The sequence below is a fragment of the Hypomesus nipponensis genome, chromosome 1 (genome assembly GCF_054491055.1).
Source record: "Hypomesus nipponensis isolate SF chromosome 1, ASM5449105v1, whole genome shotgun sequence".
Taxonomy (NCBI): Eukaryota; Metazoa; Chordata; class Actinopteri; order Osmeriformes; family Osmeridae; genus Hypomesus; species Hypomesus nipponensis.
In genome coordinates, this window is record NC_140361.1 from 11,743,293 (window position 1) to 11,762,095 (window position 18,803).

At 50.8% G+C, this 18,803-nt stretch overlaps 1 protein-coding gene across 3 annotated transcripts in view; it reads right to left on the minus strand.

Annotated features, from left to right (window-relative positions):
- The window catches only part of atp8a1 (ATPase phospholipid transporting 8A1), an 87,035-nt gene that overhangs the window by 17,812 nt on the left and 50,420 nt on the right, over positions 1-18,803 (minus strand). For all 3 annotated transcript variants that reach the window (XR_014748401.1, XM_084692210.1, XM_084692209.1), the window contains 6 exons: positions 18,188-18,252; positions 12,346-12,518; positions 10,982-11,165; positions 8,468-8,578; positions 2,332-2,406; positions 246-368 (listed from right to left, as the gene is read on the minus strand). Coding sequence is in view for 2 of the 3 variants with exons in the window: in XM_084692210.1 (XP_084548336.1) it covers positions 246-368; positions 2,332-2,406; positions 8,468-8,578; positions 10,982-11,165; positions 12,346-12,518; positions 18,188-18,252 (731 nt within the window). In the remaining variant the exon portion in view is untranslated. The remainder of the gene's footprint in view (positions 1-245; positions 369-2,331; positions 2,407-8,467; positions 8,579-10,981; positions 11,166-12,345; positions 12,519-18,187; positions 18,253-18,803) is intronic.

Below are 18,803 nucleotides of genomic sequence, written 5' to 3' on the forward strand. Positions count from 1 at the left end.
CACAGCTCCCAGGCCAGACTGGAGCTCTGACTGCAGCAGACGTGAGGGTCAGACCCTGTCCGCTGCACACACAGACCGGCTCAGAAGAGCATCACACGGTTGTTATAGCGACGTCAATCGCTGCTGAGAGTCGGGACGTAAACCTTCTGCTTTGGTCGCGCTGCGCTAACTATGAAGATCAATGGATGCCGGTTCATTGTTGATTTGAATGAACAGAGGAGGGGTATAACAGTTGATGTAGATACCTTGGTGTTGAAGCCCATGGCGTTCTGAGAGGTTTTGTAAAGTTCAGGGTATTTCAGCATGTTCTCTTTCCTGCAGGAACGCTCAAATATGCCCAGCGTCAAAGGAGGGAGGGCTGTGAAGATCTAGACAGCAAAAAAAACAAACAGACACAAAAATAGAAAGATTTAAGACATTAGATGAATGATAAGAAATTAGATGACCCATATTAAATCAGAGACCTTTTGAAGTTAGAAGACCAAAGGACAACCCCAGATTTTCTTCTCGGATTTTGGCTGCTAAGTTAATATATAAAAATCTGACATCAACAACCTTGACAATAGAAATTCCTTTAATTGCAATTTTCTTAAAGGTTACATGCCCCCTTTATTGACCATGAAGAGGTTCCAGGAGAACAGATCATGGTTGTGTAGAGACATGATGCTCAAGGACTACCCAATAGCAGAAGGCCAACAATCAAAAGAAAGGCTGCATTTGGTTTGATTAACATCATACACTTCTACTACAACAGTAGAACACAGTCTAAAGTTGTCTATTTGAAAACAGAGGTTGGGGGTAGAATAGTTCCTTGGTTTCAGTGGTTTCTTACGTCACAAAAGAAGCCAAACTTCCCGCACTTGCCCGTTTTTTATTTTGTTGGTGACTGTTCACCACGCAACACTTGATATATTTTTTTCTTTCTTCTATCCCGACTGGACAGGCTTGCCGTTTGTTCACATGCAAAGGCGACCTGGAGGGATTGTGTCCGACGCCCTGTGCTAACTAGCCAGCAGGTATCTGAGCGAGGCGGCAGTGTCATTGCAGAGTGTTGCTGTAATGTTTGCCTGCTGAACAGCTGCTGAGAGAGGAGTGTTGGTGTTGTGTGTCCGGGGGGCACAGGAAGGGGCACTGGGAGGGGGCTCTGGGAGGGGGCTCTGGGAGGGAGCTATGGGAGGGGGCACTGGGAGGGGGCTCTGGGAGGGGGCTCTGGGAGGGGGCTCTGGGAAGGGGCTATGGGAGGGGGCTATGGGAGGGGGCACTGGGAGGGGGCTCTGGGAGGGGGCTCTGGGAGGGGGCTATGGGAGGGGGCTCTGGGAGGGGGCTCTGGGAGGGGGCACTGGGAGGGGGCACTGGGAGGGGGCTCTGGGAGGGGGCACTGGGAGGGGGCTATGGGAGGGACGAGGGGGGGTTCTGTGAAGGAGGTGGGGGCGCTGGTGGAGACTTCCCTATGGGCCCATCTGGAGTCTCCAGTCTGCTCTGAGGCCGTGAGGCTGCAGGGCAGCAGGACACGCTCCACTGGGCTCCTCTCTCATTCAGGGCCGGGAGGATCTCCATAGAAGGGAGGATTCGGCCCACTGCATCTGACAGACTCCCACAGAGCCGGTGGAATTTTTTGCCGCCTTCTGGATCAAGTGAGCCGGATAGCCCCCCTGACACTCAACTTATCTAAAATGGCGGGGTCTGTCAAGAGATCTGTCCAAGGCTGTGAGAATATTTGACTTCTTTCCGCTGGTCACCGTGAAATCACTTCCACTTGTGGGCCGTCAACAGTGGTCAGGCACTTCTCTCCTCTCACTTTGCTCATTGGCTTTTGTTTATTGAATTGCGTGTATCTTTAAGAAACAGCTGAAACGGTACACGTCAACTCCTTCTAATATTATTTCTTGTTCGTTTTTTTTTTACATACTAAAGCGATATGACAGATATGAAAAGCAAGTTTATAAAGAGGAAAGCGCCATGTGGAACAGACATTGCACCGCACCGGTTAAGCAGCATCTAGATTCAACCTGTTCTTTTTATCATTCACAAATGGCTGTCTTGGCCAGCTCAGCTCTTTAGGGCATGCGAGTCTGTTGTTCTTTCACATTCAGTACATAGTTAGGGGCACTGGGGGAATATGGACTTGACAAGGGGTCATAAATAAAAGTGGACATTTTTCAGGATGTCGATGACATGGCTCTGCATTAAAGCGATGGTGTCGGGGGTGCCACGAGCAATGAGTTCTAGGCCCGAGAGCGACCATAGGGGGAATGAGGGGGGGAATGGAGGAGGGGGATCAGCCTCTCTCCCAGTAATGGAGGAGGGAGAGTAAATCTCATCAACACTCACCACGTTGTACAGGCCGATGCACCAGCGCTCAAACAGGATCTGACCGGAGAAGCCGTTGACGAAGGCGAACCAGATCTGAAACAGAGACAAAAACAAGAGGAAAGTGATAAGAGAGCGTTTCCATGACAAACAGAAGACTTTTCAAATCGGCGCTGATTCGATTCATCCCTCCTCAGGTTTCTGCAGCGCAAGGCTTTTTGGAAGCAGGAGGGGAGGGTTTCCTCATCGGGTGATACGAGACAAACGCATCCCAATCCCTCCGGTCTCTGCACCATGGGCCTCCCAACCTCATGCTTTCCATCACTGATAGGGAGGCTGAGTGGATCCATGAACACGTTAGCATCGGCCGAGAGCCCCGTGGAAACTCTGCACACATCCAACCACAGCCTCTCCACCGGACACTGACTATGGTGAACCAACGGTATGCTTTCTGATGAGTGTACAAGTGCTGTCTGTGCTCCAACCACTGGAGACAAACCAAGCCAAAGAATGGATCAAAAGCGAGTTTATCTGAACATCTAAACACGTCCACAACATGCGTCACGTCAGAATGGGAAACGCACATATTTCCAGTCAGTGTAAACTGAAACGAACCCCTAATCTGAACTGGGCTCCTTTTGAAGTTTTGACCTGTGGTCAACACATCATTACTCTCTGAAGGGGGGAGGAGAGGGGGGGGGGGGCGATGGACTGAATTAGCGTCAGGAGTAGGAGTGGGACAGCACAGTCTCCAGACTCCAGACTCCATCTCCAGTGTAGCGATCCTTCGAGATTCATCCCCGAGAAGATGCCTCTTCATACATCAAGGCGGGGTGACTAGCCAGGTTAGTTACGAGGCAGGAGGGTGAGGGTCGGCGCATGGAGGGGACCAGGGAGACCTGGAACTGCCCTGCCGGGAGGGGGAGGGGGAGATGATCTAAACCACATGCTGGACTGGTGAGGAAGAGGAGGCCTATCACTTCCTATGGTGATGAGCCTCCGGACCTGTCAGGCCTGCCTGAACACAACCCCCCAGCACACTCTGCACCAGCAGTGTAGACAACGCGCTCGCAGCTTCCCGGTCATCCTCATAACCTTTCGACAGGAAACATCACAGCAAAGGTTAAACCGAGGCGACCGCTGGACATAACAGGCGGCGGAGGCGTCAGACAGGCCCGCAGCAGATACGGTTGTCGGGGGGGGGTTTGGTCACGTGAGACATCCTGTCAGTCGGACGGTCCGTGCGGGTGTCATAGTGATCCTGAGCGTGCAGCTAAACAGAGCCCGTCTGCTGTTTGGCTGCTGAGGGAACAGTGGGCGTGCTGTGTTATGCTACGGTCAGCCCGCCAACAGTTCCTCGCTTCATTGAACTGCATTATGAAGGCATGAACTGCTACAAACTCTCGACGGGGGGACAAAGAAGGTGGGCCGTCCCACTCCCTGCACACCCGGGCCTGTCCTCCGGCCCGGCCCATTCAATTGGGAGAGTGAATGCGTGAAAACGTTCCAAAAACAAATGTCTGTCACCCATCCCCGTTTTATTTCCCTCGGGCGGTGGAGGGGTTTGGAGAGTGTGTGTGTGTGTGTGTGTAGATGGATGCGGACCCCGCCCCCCCCCCCCCTCCATCTACCACGCCCACCCATTCCAGCTCCTGCTCACTCCGGCATCAGGTGCATTCTACCGTGATGTTGTTTTCTTTAACTAGGGGGGCCACTGGTGGTCAGCTCCTCTCCCTCTCTGTCTCTCTCCCCCTCCCCTTCTCTCCCTCTCTCCCCCTCCCCTTCTCTCTGTCTCTGTCTCTCTGTGTTTTTGCTCCAGTCTGGGAGCATGTGACTACCCCCGGAGGCTATAGTAAGGAGATTCCTCCACACAGATTGAAATCACATGGTGTGCTTGCATACATACAGTACCCCCCCCCCCCCCGCACCATGGAACACTCCGGTAGGTTGCGTTTTAAGGTGGTCGTACCGGAGTGGCCGTTGCCAGGGGTTACGGCGAGGCGAAGCGCGGAGCAGGTTAAAGCGGTGGTGAGGTTGGCATAATGGTGATGAGTGGTTTGCGGGGGCGGGTCAAAGTGCTGAATTCATTACAGGCCGCTTCAATAAGGGGCTCTGGGCTGATATATTGTTGTGCAAAGTTAAAGAAGAAGCCTATTCAGAGCATGGGGTAAGCGCTCTAGCGTGAGTGCTGTGGCCTGGTGCTTAGGGTCCTGCTACAGTCCCTCGCTCACTCTCTCTTGAGAGACAGATGCATTGATTTGCTCATTAAGGGAAGGACCAGACCAGCCAGGAGGGATTTTTTTTATCTTCTTTTTTTCTTTCTGTCCTTACTGAGCGCCACTCAGCGGAGGGGTGTGGCTGGCCTCTCTCCCCCAGTGCACATTCTGAAAAAGCGAGGGGGGCGACAACCGAGGAGCGAGGAGAGGAGAGGGAATTAAAGGTGGCGTTCTACAGGTCCCTGCATATTCATCAGTGAATCAGAGATCCATGATTTTGATCCCACTGCTTCACGAGCCCCAAGTGAGACAACAAAGGTGGAGGGGGGGTGCTTATAGTGACAGGCTCTTCTGCTCCCATGCAGAAAAACAGACCCCTTATCCCTACTTAAAGAAGAAAGAAAGCAGGGAAAAGGAAAGGCTAAAAGACAAAGGTACAGAAGAAAAGCAGCAGCTAAATATGAAACTAAAATGTAGACATGCCGGAAACGTATCACGGTAAGCAGTGGTCAGCCAGAGCTGTAATGCAGTCAGGTGGGGTCTGGTGGGCAGCCACGGTCCCCCCAGCCTCCTCCTGATCCCTCCCTAGCCTCCTCCTGATCCCTCCTTGCCTCCTGTGTCTCTCCTAGCCTCCTCTGTGTCCCTCCTAGCCTCCTCCTTGTCTCTCAAAGCCTTCCTTCCTGGCCTCTGTCGCCCCCAGCCTCCATTCTATCTCTCCTGGCCTCCACCTTGTCCTCCCTGGCCTCTTTCTCTGTTCCTCGGTTTTCTGAGGCCGATGCCCCAGGGCTGAATAAGCTTCTTGTAATGATCCCATAAATGCCACTTGTCCATCAGCCTCTTGGGGGCTGCCTGATAATGTGTCAATCAAACAGTGACCAGTAAGTTCCTACATAAACTTTGAGCAAGATTTTGGCTAATTTTACAAATAAAAATGTGCTCATTCACAAGTTATAAAACAAAGGTGAGTTTTATAACCTGTTCTATCCTCAGACATACAGTATTTGTATGGGAGTCTCTCTCCAAGACCTAATAAAAAGGTGACCATTGTTCAGACAGCTCTTTGTGAGTGGTTGTCCCGTCAGAGATCCTTTGCAGCAGGAATAACTAACAGAGCACGGAAAGACAGAAGCATTGAATTGGCCCACCTGTCAGTCAGTCAGAGGAGAGTGGCAGCCATACTTCCTGGCACACAATTAACCTCACTCCAGACTCCCAAGCAAAACAGCAATTACTACACAGCTGCTCCCTCCGCAACATAAAGACCTGCACCTACATTCACATACTCAACAATGGCCTCCGAAAAATCCTTTCCACCTTCATCTTTTTTTCCTCTTCTAAAAGAAACCAAAGTCCATAGAGGAAGAAAGAGGGAATAAGGAAGAGAGCGAGAGAAAAAGAGAAAGAGAGCAGGAGAGAGAAGTAGGCTTAAGTATGGTCATGGTGTTCAGATTGTAAGGAACACTGTAATAGACAATGTTCTCCGGACACAAAAGTGAAAATTCTCCGTTGACATCCTCGGTTTACCTTCGAGCACGTAGCCCGGGAACGGACGGGAAAAACACGCGCACACAAAAGTAAACCTATTAGCGCAACAGATGTAGCTTTTAGCCCTTCCCTGAGGTTACCAGAGTCTTGGATGTCAGGCCCTTACAAAACAGGGGCGTTTGATACGTCGCGAAGCAGCAAAACAGAGGAGGGATCCCCTATTATGTACTTGAATCCCCTGAAGGAGGTAGCAGAGGGGTGGGGAGTTACATTTTCATAAAGTAACAAAAGGTGTGCGAGGAAGGCAGGCCTAGTGGAGGAGAAGGCAGACTGTACGCGCCGAGGGAAACAAGCTCCTCTGAAAGAGAATGGCCAGGCCTGAATGAAGACTGGTGGCCCATCGCACAAAAGAGAGAGAGCGAATGAAGTGGGGAGGAATTTCAGCTGGAGAACTTTTAATGAGTGTGTTTAGGCTCTCCCGCCAGTCACGTCCATTTTAAGGGAAGGTAAGAGAGGGAGGGAGAGAAAGAGAGAGACGATGAGAGAGAGAGGGAGAGAGAGAGAGAGGGATAGAGAGAGAGGGAGGGATCGATAGATTAATAGAGATAGAGGGATAGAGAGAGGGATAGAGAGAGAGAGGGGGATAGAGAGGGATAGAGAGAGGGAGAGAGAGAGAGAGAGAGAGAGAGAGAGAGAGAGAGAGAGAGAGAGAGAGAGAGAGAGAGAGAGAGATTGACTGGGCTGCTGTGCAGGAGTTTCTGCTCTGTGCAGTTACATCAAACGCTGCCAACTATTCCGGGTTCAAAGCGGAATTCCCAGTTGGTGCAACAAGATTACCCACAGGCTAAACTTAAGACAACAACATAAAAGGAAGCCAGACATTGACATGAAATAGACTCATTTCATATGTTGATGCCCCCGGCATTGGCAGCTTGATTATTTGAATTTCATTTTTGTGCCACATTTACATATGGTGTTCTATATCCCAAAAAGTTATTTGATGTTGATCTGAGCTGATCAGCGCATGCGCAATGTCTCAGAGTGAAGCAGTAAATGAGACAATAAAAAACGCAAAGATGTATAAGGAGGTGCCTTAAAACAATAATGGTGTGCCTGTTGCAGTGTCAATAAAGCTAGTTTACCTCTACCTCTTTAGCCTCTTCAATTGGCCCGTGTTAGAAGTAGTGCCAAGTTACAAAGAGGAAAAAGTCAACGTCATTTGAAAGCATGACCGACTGAAGGAACCGGCCTCGACCATAGAGCCAGTCAAGCTTTCCCTCACAGATGCAGACACAGGAATCTGGAAGGGCCTAGAGATTTACCACGGCACATAAACCAAAACAGGGATGAAAAACGAGTTCAGAGGTCAAGCAGCACAGAAAAAAAAAAGATCCCATTTTAACAGGGTCATATTTCTATGGAGGGTTGTGCCGCTGTAACGGTACAAGCCTTCGGTCTCATAAATGCGGAGGGGTGTTTGTCAGCGGGGACGTTCTCATGACATCTGGCTGATCCCCCCTGCTCCCTGCATAGCTGGCCCACAGGCCAGGTCCACTCACCCAGGGAGACACTGACGTCTCACTCCAGAGAGAGGGAGCGTGTAATTCACTGTGTCTCTGCTAGGAAAGGCCTCCCCCCACTTCCCCCACTACCACTCCCCTCCCCCTCCACCCCTACCATCCTCTCCCCTCCTCTCCCTCCCCCCCCTTCCTCCGTATCTAAGGCCAGGGCAACGACAGTATGGAGGAAGGCTGGGGAGCTGTGATTAAAGAAAACCCTCCATGTATTTGAGGATTTGAACGGCCTCGGTTGGCGAGGCCTTAAGCCCTGCCTGTAATGAGCCAGTCAGACGCAGGTCTGTGCACACCGAGCTGAGAGCCAGGACCCGTCAGCGGCGCACCCGTCAGCGGCGCTCTCAGACATGAGAGAAGACCCTGAGCTCTTCCAGAGGTGCAGCTTCCCTCCGCCCAGTGTGTGAGGGCCGTAGATCAAAACGTCTCCGCACCCCTGTGGCAGAGCTGACGCTGATAGTGAACCCTCGACTTGTCAGGTCGCTCTTGGTCGGAGCTCTGAACCTGCTATCAGCACGGGGTCTGGACTCTGTCAGACGCCATGACACACACACGCGCGCACACACACACAGACAGACACAGCGCTGTGGGCTTCAAGCTGAGGCAGCACCATTGCGACCATCTCTTTTAGGCTTGGTTCAGGGTTCTTAAACACTACTTTCCAGCTCAAATGGATTTTGTTTCATTAAGGCGAATGTTGGAGCCGACTCAGTTTGGCAGGTAATGTGTACGGCCAGTCACTAGAAACACAAACATGGAAAACCTAATGGGAACGATTTGCTTTGACGTGATAATACCATGTGGAACATTCACCATGTACGCCAATTAAGCTTGCGGCTGAATATGACCTCAGTGTCTAGCGTCATGGGGGTTCAGGTCGCTTACCTCGATGATGTAGAGGACAATGTTCTTATAGAAGCAGTACAGGATACACTTGGACACACGGTTGTAGTTCCAGGCTCCGTGCACCAGCAGTAGATTCTTCAAGTATTTGAACTGCGACGGAGGGGAGAGAAGAAGAGGCCAAGATAAATGAATAACAAGCGACTGTAATTCAGGCATCACACAGAATGCATTGTAAAAACGTCCGTTGTGATCTAGAATGGGGGCTTGGAATCCAGCCTGGAATAGAAGCATTTAACGGAAGGAACCTTTTGAAGGAAATCAAGGACCGGTCTTATCAGTGTCCGACAGCAGGGATCTGTAGGGGTGCTGAGGAGCAGAGGGCATGCTCTTCCTCCACACATTCCAAACATTTCTGGTCACAGTTTGATAGTGGGGTCTTAACTTTTCATGAAGTTGTTGAAAAGGGTAGAGAGTGAGAGAGGTGCTCTGCTCTCCCAGGGTTACAGTCTAATATCTAAATGGGCTCCTGATAATCCTTCTATTTAGGGCATGTGGTGCACGTCATTTTTTCGGTGTAATCATTTGCCGATGACGGTGATTAGATTGAGAACGCTGCAGAGAGCGTTTTGTGTTGTTTCCCAACCAGCTAGGGGTACACTACTGCAGGCTGAGGGGGGCACACTGTACTGCAGGGTGAGGGGGGCACACTGTACTGCAGGCTGAGGGGGGCACACTGTACTGCAGGGTGAGGGGGGCACACTGTACTGCAGGCTGAGGGGGGCACACTGTACTGCAGGGTGAGGGGGGCACACTGTACTGCAGGCTGAGGGGGGCACACTGTACTGCAGGCTGAGGGGGGCACACTGTACTGCAGGCTGAGGGGGGCACACTGTACTGCAGGGTGAGGGGGGCACACTGTACTGCAGGCTGAGGGGGGCACACTGTACTGCAGGCTGAGGGGGGCACACTGTACTGCAGGGTGAGGGGGGCACACTGTACTGCAGGCTGAGGGGGGCACACTGTACTGCAGGCTGAGGGGGGCACACTGTACTGCAGGCTGAGGGGGGCACACTGTACTGCAGGCTGAGGGGGGCACACTGTACTGCAGGCTGAGGGGGGCACACTGTACTGCAGGCTGAGGGGGGCACATTGTACTGCAGGGTGAGGGGGGCACACTGTACTGCAGGCTGAGGGGGGCACACTGTACTGCAGGGTGAGGGGGGCACAGTGTACTGCAGGCTGAGGGGGGCACACTGTACTGCAGGCTGAGGGGGGCACACTGTACTGCAGGCTGAGGGGGGCACAGTGTACTGCAGGCTGAGGGGGGCACAGTGTACTGCAGGCTGAGGGGGGCACACTGTACTGCAGGCTTGATACGGGCTGAATCTCCATCACACGGAGGTTCGTCACGCTAAACGCTAAAACAAAAAAAGGTTTGGCTTCTCTACAACAGCACAACCTTCCTGGGTACATGGAGATGTCTTCTGGCCGTCCTGTCAGCCGTGACCTCTGGGGGTCAGGGGTTAAACTCCTGGTGACCACAGCACTGATAGTTGATGAAAGACAGACAGCTTAGGTGCCTGGCTTAACCTGTCTCTACTCTGGGCCGGCGACGCCTTAAGCTTTAGCATAACTGTGTCTAGGTCCAAGTTTCACCTCAAACCTCAGACGCTAAACAACTGCTATTATGTCACTGAAGTCTGGGGACTAAACCAGCTAACTTCAAAGGAAAAAGTGAATAAGAAAACAAAGTTAAATCCCCAAGACTGATTTAGTTATACAGAGAACAGTGGGAAGGTATAGTAAGGCGAAGTTACACCAATAAGGACAAATCAATCCATGTCTGAAAAGAAACTGGAACCGCTGCAGGGTTGCAACTGATTTAATGGATTCTAGGAAATGCCATTTGTAAATGTCATTTGGACGGTTGGGGCACTTAGGACAAGCTGCAGTCTCAGTGAGAGTAACTGGATGCTTGGGACAGAGAACGCTCTGTGATTCAGTGAGCTGTGGGCCCGCTCCCCCTGCTGCGGCCCTGAGCTATCTGAACACGAGGGACAGTGAGGAGGATGGTGCAAAGTTGTGTCCATGACATAAGACCTCAGTGGCTTTTGTTGCGTGGCACAATGCTGGCTCTGGAGTACAGTATGTGTAAGATGATGAGTTTCAGTGATAATGCTTACCTGGATACCAGAATATGTTATGCATAGGACTGCCTGGATCAGTTTCTATGTCACTGGGGTGTCAACAGAAGCCTGTTCTGCTGCTGGTCACCCATGTAAGCCAATCTGATCTACCACAGGAGCTGCACACCTGGCAACCTCACCTTTAACTCCTTGTTGGCTACAACCGCACTCTCGATTTGAGGTCTTTCTTTTGAACTAGGGCCTCCGTTTTGGAATCGTAGACATCCAATCACCTCTCCCAAAACACTCCAACCCTCGCAGTTATTGCTTCCTCTTTGGGCTCAGAATGTCCTGGGTGGCTCAGGTCAACCTGTGATTCCCCCGTGCCCCTCCACCCCCCTGTGCCCTCCACCCCCTGGGGCCTCACCTGGGCGATGGAGTAGTCAGAGGAGTTGGCCGCCTGCAGGCCCTCGTTGCCGGAGATGCCCACGCCCACGTGAGCCGTCTGGATCATGCCCACGTCGTTGGCGCCGTCGCCTATAGCCAGCGTGATCACCTTCACCTGCTTCTTCACCATCTCCACCACCTCCGACTTCTGCAGCGGGGACACCCTGAGGACAGCGGCAACACAGGAAGCTCCAGTGAGGTCAGCGTCAGTGTGATTGAGTACACAAGGGCTTTCCCTGTATAAACATGAAACATGTCTGTTATTCCACCTGGTAGCAGCTGTGCACAAAGCCAGACGGCGCGCTCACAACGGAGGATCTCCTGGACAGCCGTCCACATTTCTCCAAACTAAGATGAGCAATTCATCTAATTTTCCGGCTAATAATTCGGCTCTCGTGGACGTTTTCCCGTTCCCGTCCAGTCTGACAATCCCCAGGACCTCTGACTCATGTCTGCCTGGCTGACCCTGCCTGGCTGGACCAGTAAACTAGAGGCTCATCTGCCCCATCCTGCAAACCCTTCCTTTATGAGCCGTCCCAACTCTCTCTCTCCCTCCCCCCGCTCAGAGACGGACAGACAGCGAGGCTGGAGGGGAGCATCCCCGACCGTGCAGCGCTACCTCCGCCGGCCTTTAACAGTGATGAACAGCACGGCGGCTCTCTCGAGGAGGTGCCGTAAACGCGATGTCATCGTTACGCTAGCTAGCGAATCCCCTCGAGACCATTTACATGCTGTTTTCTACATGCTTAAAGAGACTCCATTCATCTGTGGGGGGTTTGCTGGCGGTCCTGGGCTGTGTAATGAGGAGAGACTCGGAGGAAGAAACAGGCTGACGTCATCTGCTGGATGGAGGCAGTGGCACCTGTACTTTGTTGTTTTTCTTAGAGCATGGCGCTGATTTTTGGCCCAGACTTGGTCACGGTCGCTTGGCCGCTTAAGTACTTCCTTTTATTTATGTGACCAGGGCAGATCAACAGAGCACCCCGTCATCATTTGAGGTGATGTTTTTAATTTGACTACCTCAAGTTTTAAGTTGCAGTTGTAAAGTACATGGCAAACTAAAGACTAATACATTAAAATCTTTCCTTTTGACCTGATTTGCTCCTACCATGCATATGCCTTAAGGGTTTGGGTTAGTCAATTTTCAGCACCAGGAGTTTCATTTCAGTCAAGGCAGACATGAGAAGTAAAATTCGAGTCACTACCTGAAAAGTAAATAAATAGTTTGACAGATATTTGACCGCATCACTGTGGGGGTACCTGTGAAGTAAGTGTCTCCTTGACAACAGTCAGCTGAGGGAATTCTTCATGAAGTCTAGATTTCCCATGATGCCTTGCTCTTACCTGCAGCATATCACAGCCTTGCAGGACAGGGCCAGGTCAAGGAAGTACTGCCGTGCTCCAAACGTGAGGGCGTATTTCAGCGTCTTTCCGTCGATGATGAGGGCAAAGTCGTTCTCCTTGTGGAGGGCGTCTCCCAGCATGCCACAGTGGTGACTGAGAGTCTCTCTGGTGGCCTGTTAAAGCACAAATATTTTTATGATTACACCTAAATCATGGCATAATATTTCAACATATTTTCTATATTATGATAGTAAATTGCATGAATGTAATATTTTACTCTTCGATGACCATAAATGGTATAACAATAAGTCTCATTTTCCCATATAGTAAAGTTGTGCAAGTCAGATAAAATATGAGTTTATATGACTTCATACACAGACAGAACGTACAAAATAACAACTACCAACGAAAAACATGGTATGCTTCATTTAACATGGAGTTTGATGGCTCATTTGAAAGAGCGAGACTTCACATGGTATTAAGTGTTATTGACAGCAGTCGAGGGAGGGAGTCTGCTTTCTCAAACACTTTAATCATTTGTTCTCAGCACCCTAGTCTGTCCATTCATCTGGGTTTTACAACCATTTTTCAGGAATGCCAAAAGCCAGCTGAATTTGTTCAAACTGGAAGCCAGGAATATTTTCGCAGGCTGATTAAACCTGGACAAATTTAATCACCCCTGACATGAAAAATACAGATCCTGTATTTGACCTCTCTGTTAGTGTTATGTTTCAACTTTGAAAACGATCCTTCCAATACGGACTGGGCCTTAAAGCGGAGACTGTTATTGTAAGGGTTAGCATGTGCAGGCAGAGGGGTTATGTTTGGCTGGAGATTGCACTGAACCATCGTATGATTTCGTCCATAAAAAAAATACAAATCCCATGATTCCCAGATCATCTGCTGGAGCCATGAGCAGCGCTCGTAAACGCATCGTCTCCTGCGAGCGCAGACACCCGAGACAACGGATGTCACACAGATCCAGGCGATGAGCGTTTCAAGTCTAGAAGCCAGACCAGGCTAGGTCACACAGGATCCCGTGCATTTAGCTCAGGTTTCAGGGGCCGAGTCAGAGACAGGCTGGTGAGGTACAGTAAGTCGAAGCAGGCCCATCCATTCTCAGAAGCTCAGGGCTGTCTACGTCCTTAAATCAAGCAGGGCTGTTAGAAAGATAAGCCATGGTATGTCCACTCCTGTAGCTCAGTTTAAGCTGCAGTACGGCAGCTGCCTGACCTGCTTTGGCCATGTTTTACAGGCCCGGTGGAGGGGATACAGATCTTGGCCAAGACACGACTTCTCCATGGGGTGGAAGGTCAGAACCCTGGATGGATTCTCAAGTCTGATGATATATGCTGCAGTGATGACGGGGCGATGCTGAAAGGATATGAACACGAGCATCACCAGCTGGATTACGTGCTCACGTTGAGGACTTCCAGCATCCGCCACTCAGGAAAGCCTGGGGTGGACAGAAGCCATGATGTCATCCTTTCATTTGGGTAAGAAAAAAGAAAAACCCTTCCATCTTCAGCCAGATGGTGAGGTCATCAGGAGGATAAACCAATCACAGATCCCTTACAGGAGAGGCCGGAGCAGGTACTGACGGGACGTGTTTATGAAGTAGGGCGAGGATTACATGTGCTGTGATGAGGCCAGACTGTTGGCTGAACAGAAGGAAAATATCAGTCTCTTATAACAACACAGATGAAATCCTATTCCTCCACTATTCCACGCTCGTGTTTGGAGGGTGGGATAGGATGTGTGGCATCTACTCCCGGAGCTGTGCATGTGCATTCATTACTAGCAAACACACACCCCCTAATCTAATCTTACCCAGTCTTCCTGCTGGGAAATGACACTGACTCAAACATCAACCTGAGCAACGGATTACATGGTTGCAAATGCAGATAGGCTCTGTCAAATGTCCCCTCGATTTCAATGATTGCTGTCTGATTAAAGCCAGGGCGATGAACCCCACCATTGTGACTGCACAAATGCAGCGTGACAAAGAAACGTACTGCTGGCACACTGGTGGACTTCCTTTAAACTGGGCACATGCCAGGAAACATAAGATAAGACTGACGTCTTCCTGTTTACGGTTCGACAGGCAACATTTCACATTTCAATCGAATTGTGTAAACGGACCTTCAACAATTCTAACAAAGTTTGGAGTTTCGTGATGCAGGAAATCAAGCATGCAGATGAGTTGGGATGCACAAAGTGAACTTGGATAAGAGGATAAGATCAAGGACCAGAACAACTCTGTTTCCCAGCATCTCTGTCCAGCAGCTGTACTTGCTACATAACAGCTGCTGCAATCTCAGATCATGAGAGAACAGCGGAAGAAACCAGAAGAGAACAACAACAAATGTCCATGTATGTATGGACAAAGCCCCGTGGCAAAACACGGTTTATGAACCAGATTTCGAAAACAAGGTCCCACACTCAGTGAGGTCTCACATTTTTTTAGGGGGTGGTCTGAGTGTGATGTGCATGCGTGCGTTATGTGGCCAACACGTTTGTGTGTGTGTGTGAACACCTTCAACAGAGTTACGAGACCCGACTGGGTCCTTCTAACCAGAAATCGCCACCTCAGGTCACACCTAACGCATTCACCAGATGGTCGGGCCAGGCGTGACAATTATGAGTTCTGGGTGGCTTGCTGGTCATGAGAGAAGCTGAGGAGAGGAGGGAGGGGTCCTGGAAAGGTGAGGAGGTCGGACACCTTGGGACAGTGAGATTGCACCAACGGGACCACGCAAAACCTTTCCCTGGCATAACAAAGGTCTGAAACTAGAGCTTAAAGGGAAGGCCAAGAAAGGGTTGTGAAGGGAAGAGATGGAAAGAAAGAGCGGCAGGGAGGAGGAGGAGGTGGAGGTGGAGGTGGAGGAGGTGAGATGGAGGTGGAGGAGGTGAGGTTGAGGTGGAGGAGGAGGAGGGGGAGGAGGAGGAGGGGGAGGCGGAGGAGGGGGAGGAGGAGGGGGAGGTGGAGGAGGTGAGGTGGAGGAGGTGAGGTTGAGGTGGAGGAGGAGGAGGCGGAGGAGCTGGGAGATGAAGCAAGGCCGCATTTCAAACCAAACACCAGCGTATGGCCGTGCCGCATGTATATGTACTTTGTATACGACATCTCCTGAGAGTGTACTGCATGTGTTCGTGTATAAGCTATTTATCATAAACATGATTAGAGCAGTTAAACACTAAGGCCATTTCCTCAAGTAGGGACCCTCATTTCCACAGAGGAATTCTAGGTCTAATGCAAGTTGCCTCCTTTTAAAGCCTCTTTGTTATGGCTATACCAGCAATTTTAGCCTATGTGACTCAGTAGTGTTTGGTTTAGGAGAGGCTGTATGGAGTCCATTCAGAAATGCATGAGAGCCTCCATCAAGACTGAGCTCCAGTGTTGATGTAGCTCTTGAGTGATATAGCCAACAGGACATGACACACTTGATGGGGATTTTGGGGTAGAAAGGAAATGATGACATTTGTCTAATACAGACATGAAGGAGCATTTCTGGCGTGTTGAGATGGACACGGCACGCACATACAGTCCCGCTCAGATCATGTCTAGACGGCGGTTTACCAGCTCCACCTGTCCCCCCACATCAGGCCGAGGGCCTGGAGATGTCTGAAAAGACATCCTCTTCTCTGCCTGCCTCCGCTCCCCTCTGACCCCTCTGCAGCTCTGCACGTCCAAACGCTGCAGCGCTGCATCTGCAGAGTCCAGTTGTTTGGACTGCAGAGGGCCTGCATGTTATGGCCATGTGGAAACTCTCAGTCCTTGGCCCTCCGTTGAGTCCTCTGGCTAAACGAGTTACGGAGCGGGAGTTGAAGCTTCACTTAATGGCCCCCCCGCTCCCTCTCCCAGTTGTATAACACGTTTCAATTTGCTTCTCCTGGGATCGAAAGATTTAACGCAGAGGATGTTTAGGTGGGCTTTCAAGCCGTCTAAAACTTCGCCTCTCTTTGATAACCGTTTTCTAAACAGCAGAAGGGAAGACTTGCTCCAATTACTTGCTTTCGCAACATGAGAGCACTCCAGTTCCCAGCCCCGCCGGCTCTTCGCTCAGCGAGTGCCGACTTTGGAGAGGGGGGGGGGGGTGATTTTCGTGGTCCGTGTTTTAACAAACAACCCTATGTAAGCATCTGCGGAGCCACAGGAGGATGGGAGCTGACATTTCAAAGGGGCGCTCCGCCCTGCTTTACGGACGGCGAGGCTGAGATTTCTACCTCCACTTCATTTATCATGCTAAACGACCGGCTGACAGAGTGAAGGCCGTCCGTCGTCGCCGCATCCCCCTCCCCGGACTACCCCCCCCCCCCCGCCTTCCTCCTTCCCTGCGCTCCCTCGTCCGACACGGCGAGGGCTTCCTCCTCCGTCCTCGGCTCCTCTCCCCCGCTTCCTCTCCGAGGACCAGCAGCAGGTCGGCCCTCTTCCTTCCCAGCGACAACAGACAAGACTCTCCCACCAGGGGCCTGGTGACCCCTCAGCTGGGCCGCGCGGAGGGCGTAAAAAGAGATGAGCGCGTGCGCGTGTGTGCGTGTCTTTCCCTCCGGCCTTCTCTTCACTGTTTAGGGATTCATTGCAAAAGAGAGACACACAGGCTCCTGGAATCTATCTGGTCCACTCTCGTTTGGCCCCTAAAACCTTTTATCTCCCCCAGGGCCTATGACTAGATGGAGTTCACAGGCTTCCCTCTGACAGAGATATCCTCCCTGGATAGGGTTATCTCCTTTGGACAGAGAGAGTGAGAGAGAGTGAGAGACATACGTGGGCGGGAGGGATACAGACAGAAACAGACAGATGGGTAAATAGATGTGGGGATTTGAGGAGACTACCGAACAAAGAGAAACTATGATTGGGCCAGAGGTCATTACGGCCAACCGGGCGAGGTGTTAGCAGCTCAGACCTGACGTTTGTCAGAGAGCTGCTTTGACAGCACGTTGACAGGATGAGCCCTCCTCCAAACACACGGGCTCCAGTCCCAAACCTCCCAGCGCTGGACCGGCACGTCGGCCTGAGCCGCCCTTCGTCCAGCCTCCGGCAGACATCCAGTGGCTACGCTGCCAGGCTGATACAGATCAGCAGCACTCACAGGAACACACAGCGCGTGGAGTCCTAAGCTCGGATTAACCCGTCATTGGGTCACGATATTTGTGGTGGTGGATTTACATTCTTAGAGAGACCAGGGTGCAAACATGCCGAGGGGTTGTTGTTTTTGTTCACGCGCGAGAGAGAAGGATTATGATCACGATAGTGGCTGAGAGGGACCTGTGAGAGATTGGAACACTGAGTGGTGAGTGAGAGACCCAAGAAGAAGTGAACACAAGTAGAAACTATGCTAAACCCTTAAAGGTACAATAGGTAAGTTTTTTTCAGTATAAAATGAAAAGTTGTGTCCCCTATAAACACGTTATGTAAGCTAATGAGGCCCACTGAGAATTCTTTAGCAACACATGCAGCTCAGTGCCAGAATGTCAATTTCTAATGTTGGAGTAGCCTTCTACTTTCCATCCAATTATGTTCCAGCAATTCCGTTCCAGCCAATCGCCTTCGGCAAGCAGGGCCTTCCTCCTTGGCTTATTTAGTGAAACCACAATCAATCAAACTTGAGCAAGAGGAAAGCGAGGGCGTTCACACAAAAATGGAGGAATTGAAAATCACTTTCTCATATTTGAATTAATGTTATTGCAGCTTTCACCTATAATTCTCAGAGAGAGATTAGATTCTCTTGAGAGGAGAAACAATGGAGGATTGTGCGTTGGTATGTAGATGACTGTTAAAGGAAAACGACAAGGGTCTTGTAGATGTTTATCAAATAATGAATCCACAGTGTGATCTACTCACGTCAAGAGTGTCTTCATTGATCACCAGCATGCCCATGTTCTTGGTCAGCAGTTTGCAGGAGTGTCCTGTGGAGATGCATGTGAAGAGAAGACATGATCAACTACAAACAGTGAAGAAGTCCGCAAATATCTCCGTCACACGACTTTGTTCAGTTATACTAAACCAAAATGATGACCCGAAACAATCTGATCTCTCTCCCATACGGTCCTCCCAGAGGCTAAATTGGTGTGAAAAGAAAAACAAACATGCCAATGCATTAGCTACTCCAGGGTCGGCCTCCAGTCTATCAAAGTCTGGAGACAAGACTGATGACTATGTTTACATGCCCGCTTCCTGCTTTATGAGCTAGTTACACCTCTGTTTGTTCAGCATGGCTCCCCTGGGGGCGGCCATCTTGGTTGTGGGATGAGACAGACGCCCAGGGCTGCCTCAGGGGTCAGAGATGGGAGATCCCTGGGGGGAAGCGGACACCAGGCCTGAACCCTCAGCCTAATCCTTGCCCTATCACAGTTCACCATCTGTGGAGTGACCGCACCGAAAAGTGGAGGCCGCTGTTTTTCGAAGAGGGTTAGCCATAAAACCTAAAGCTATATGAATGAGAGGATATATGGGAGGG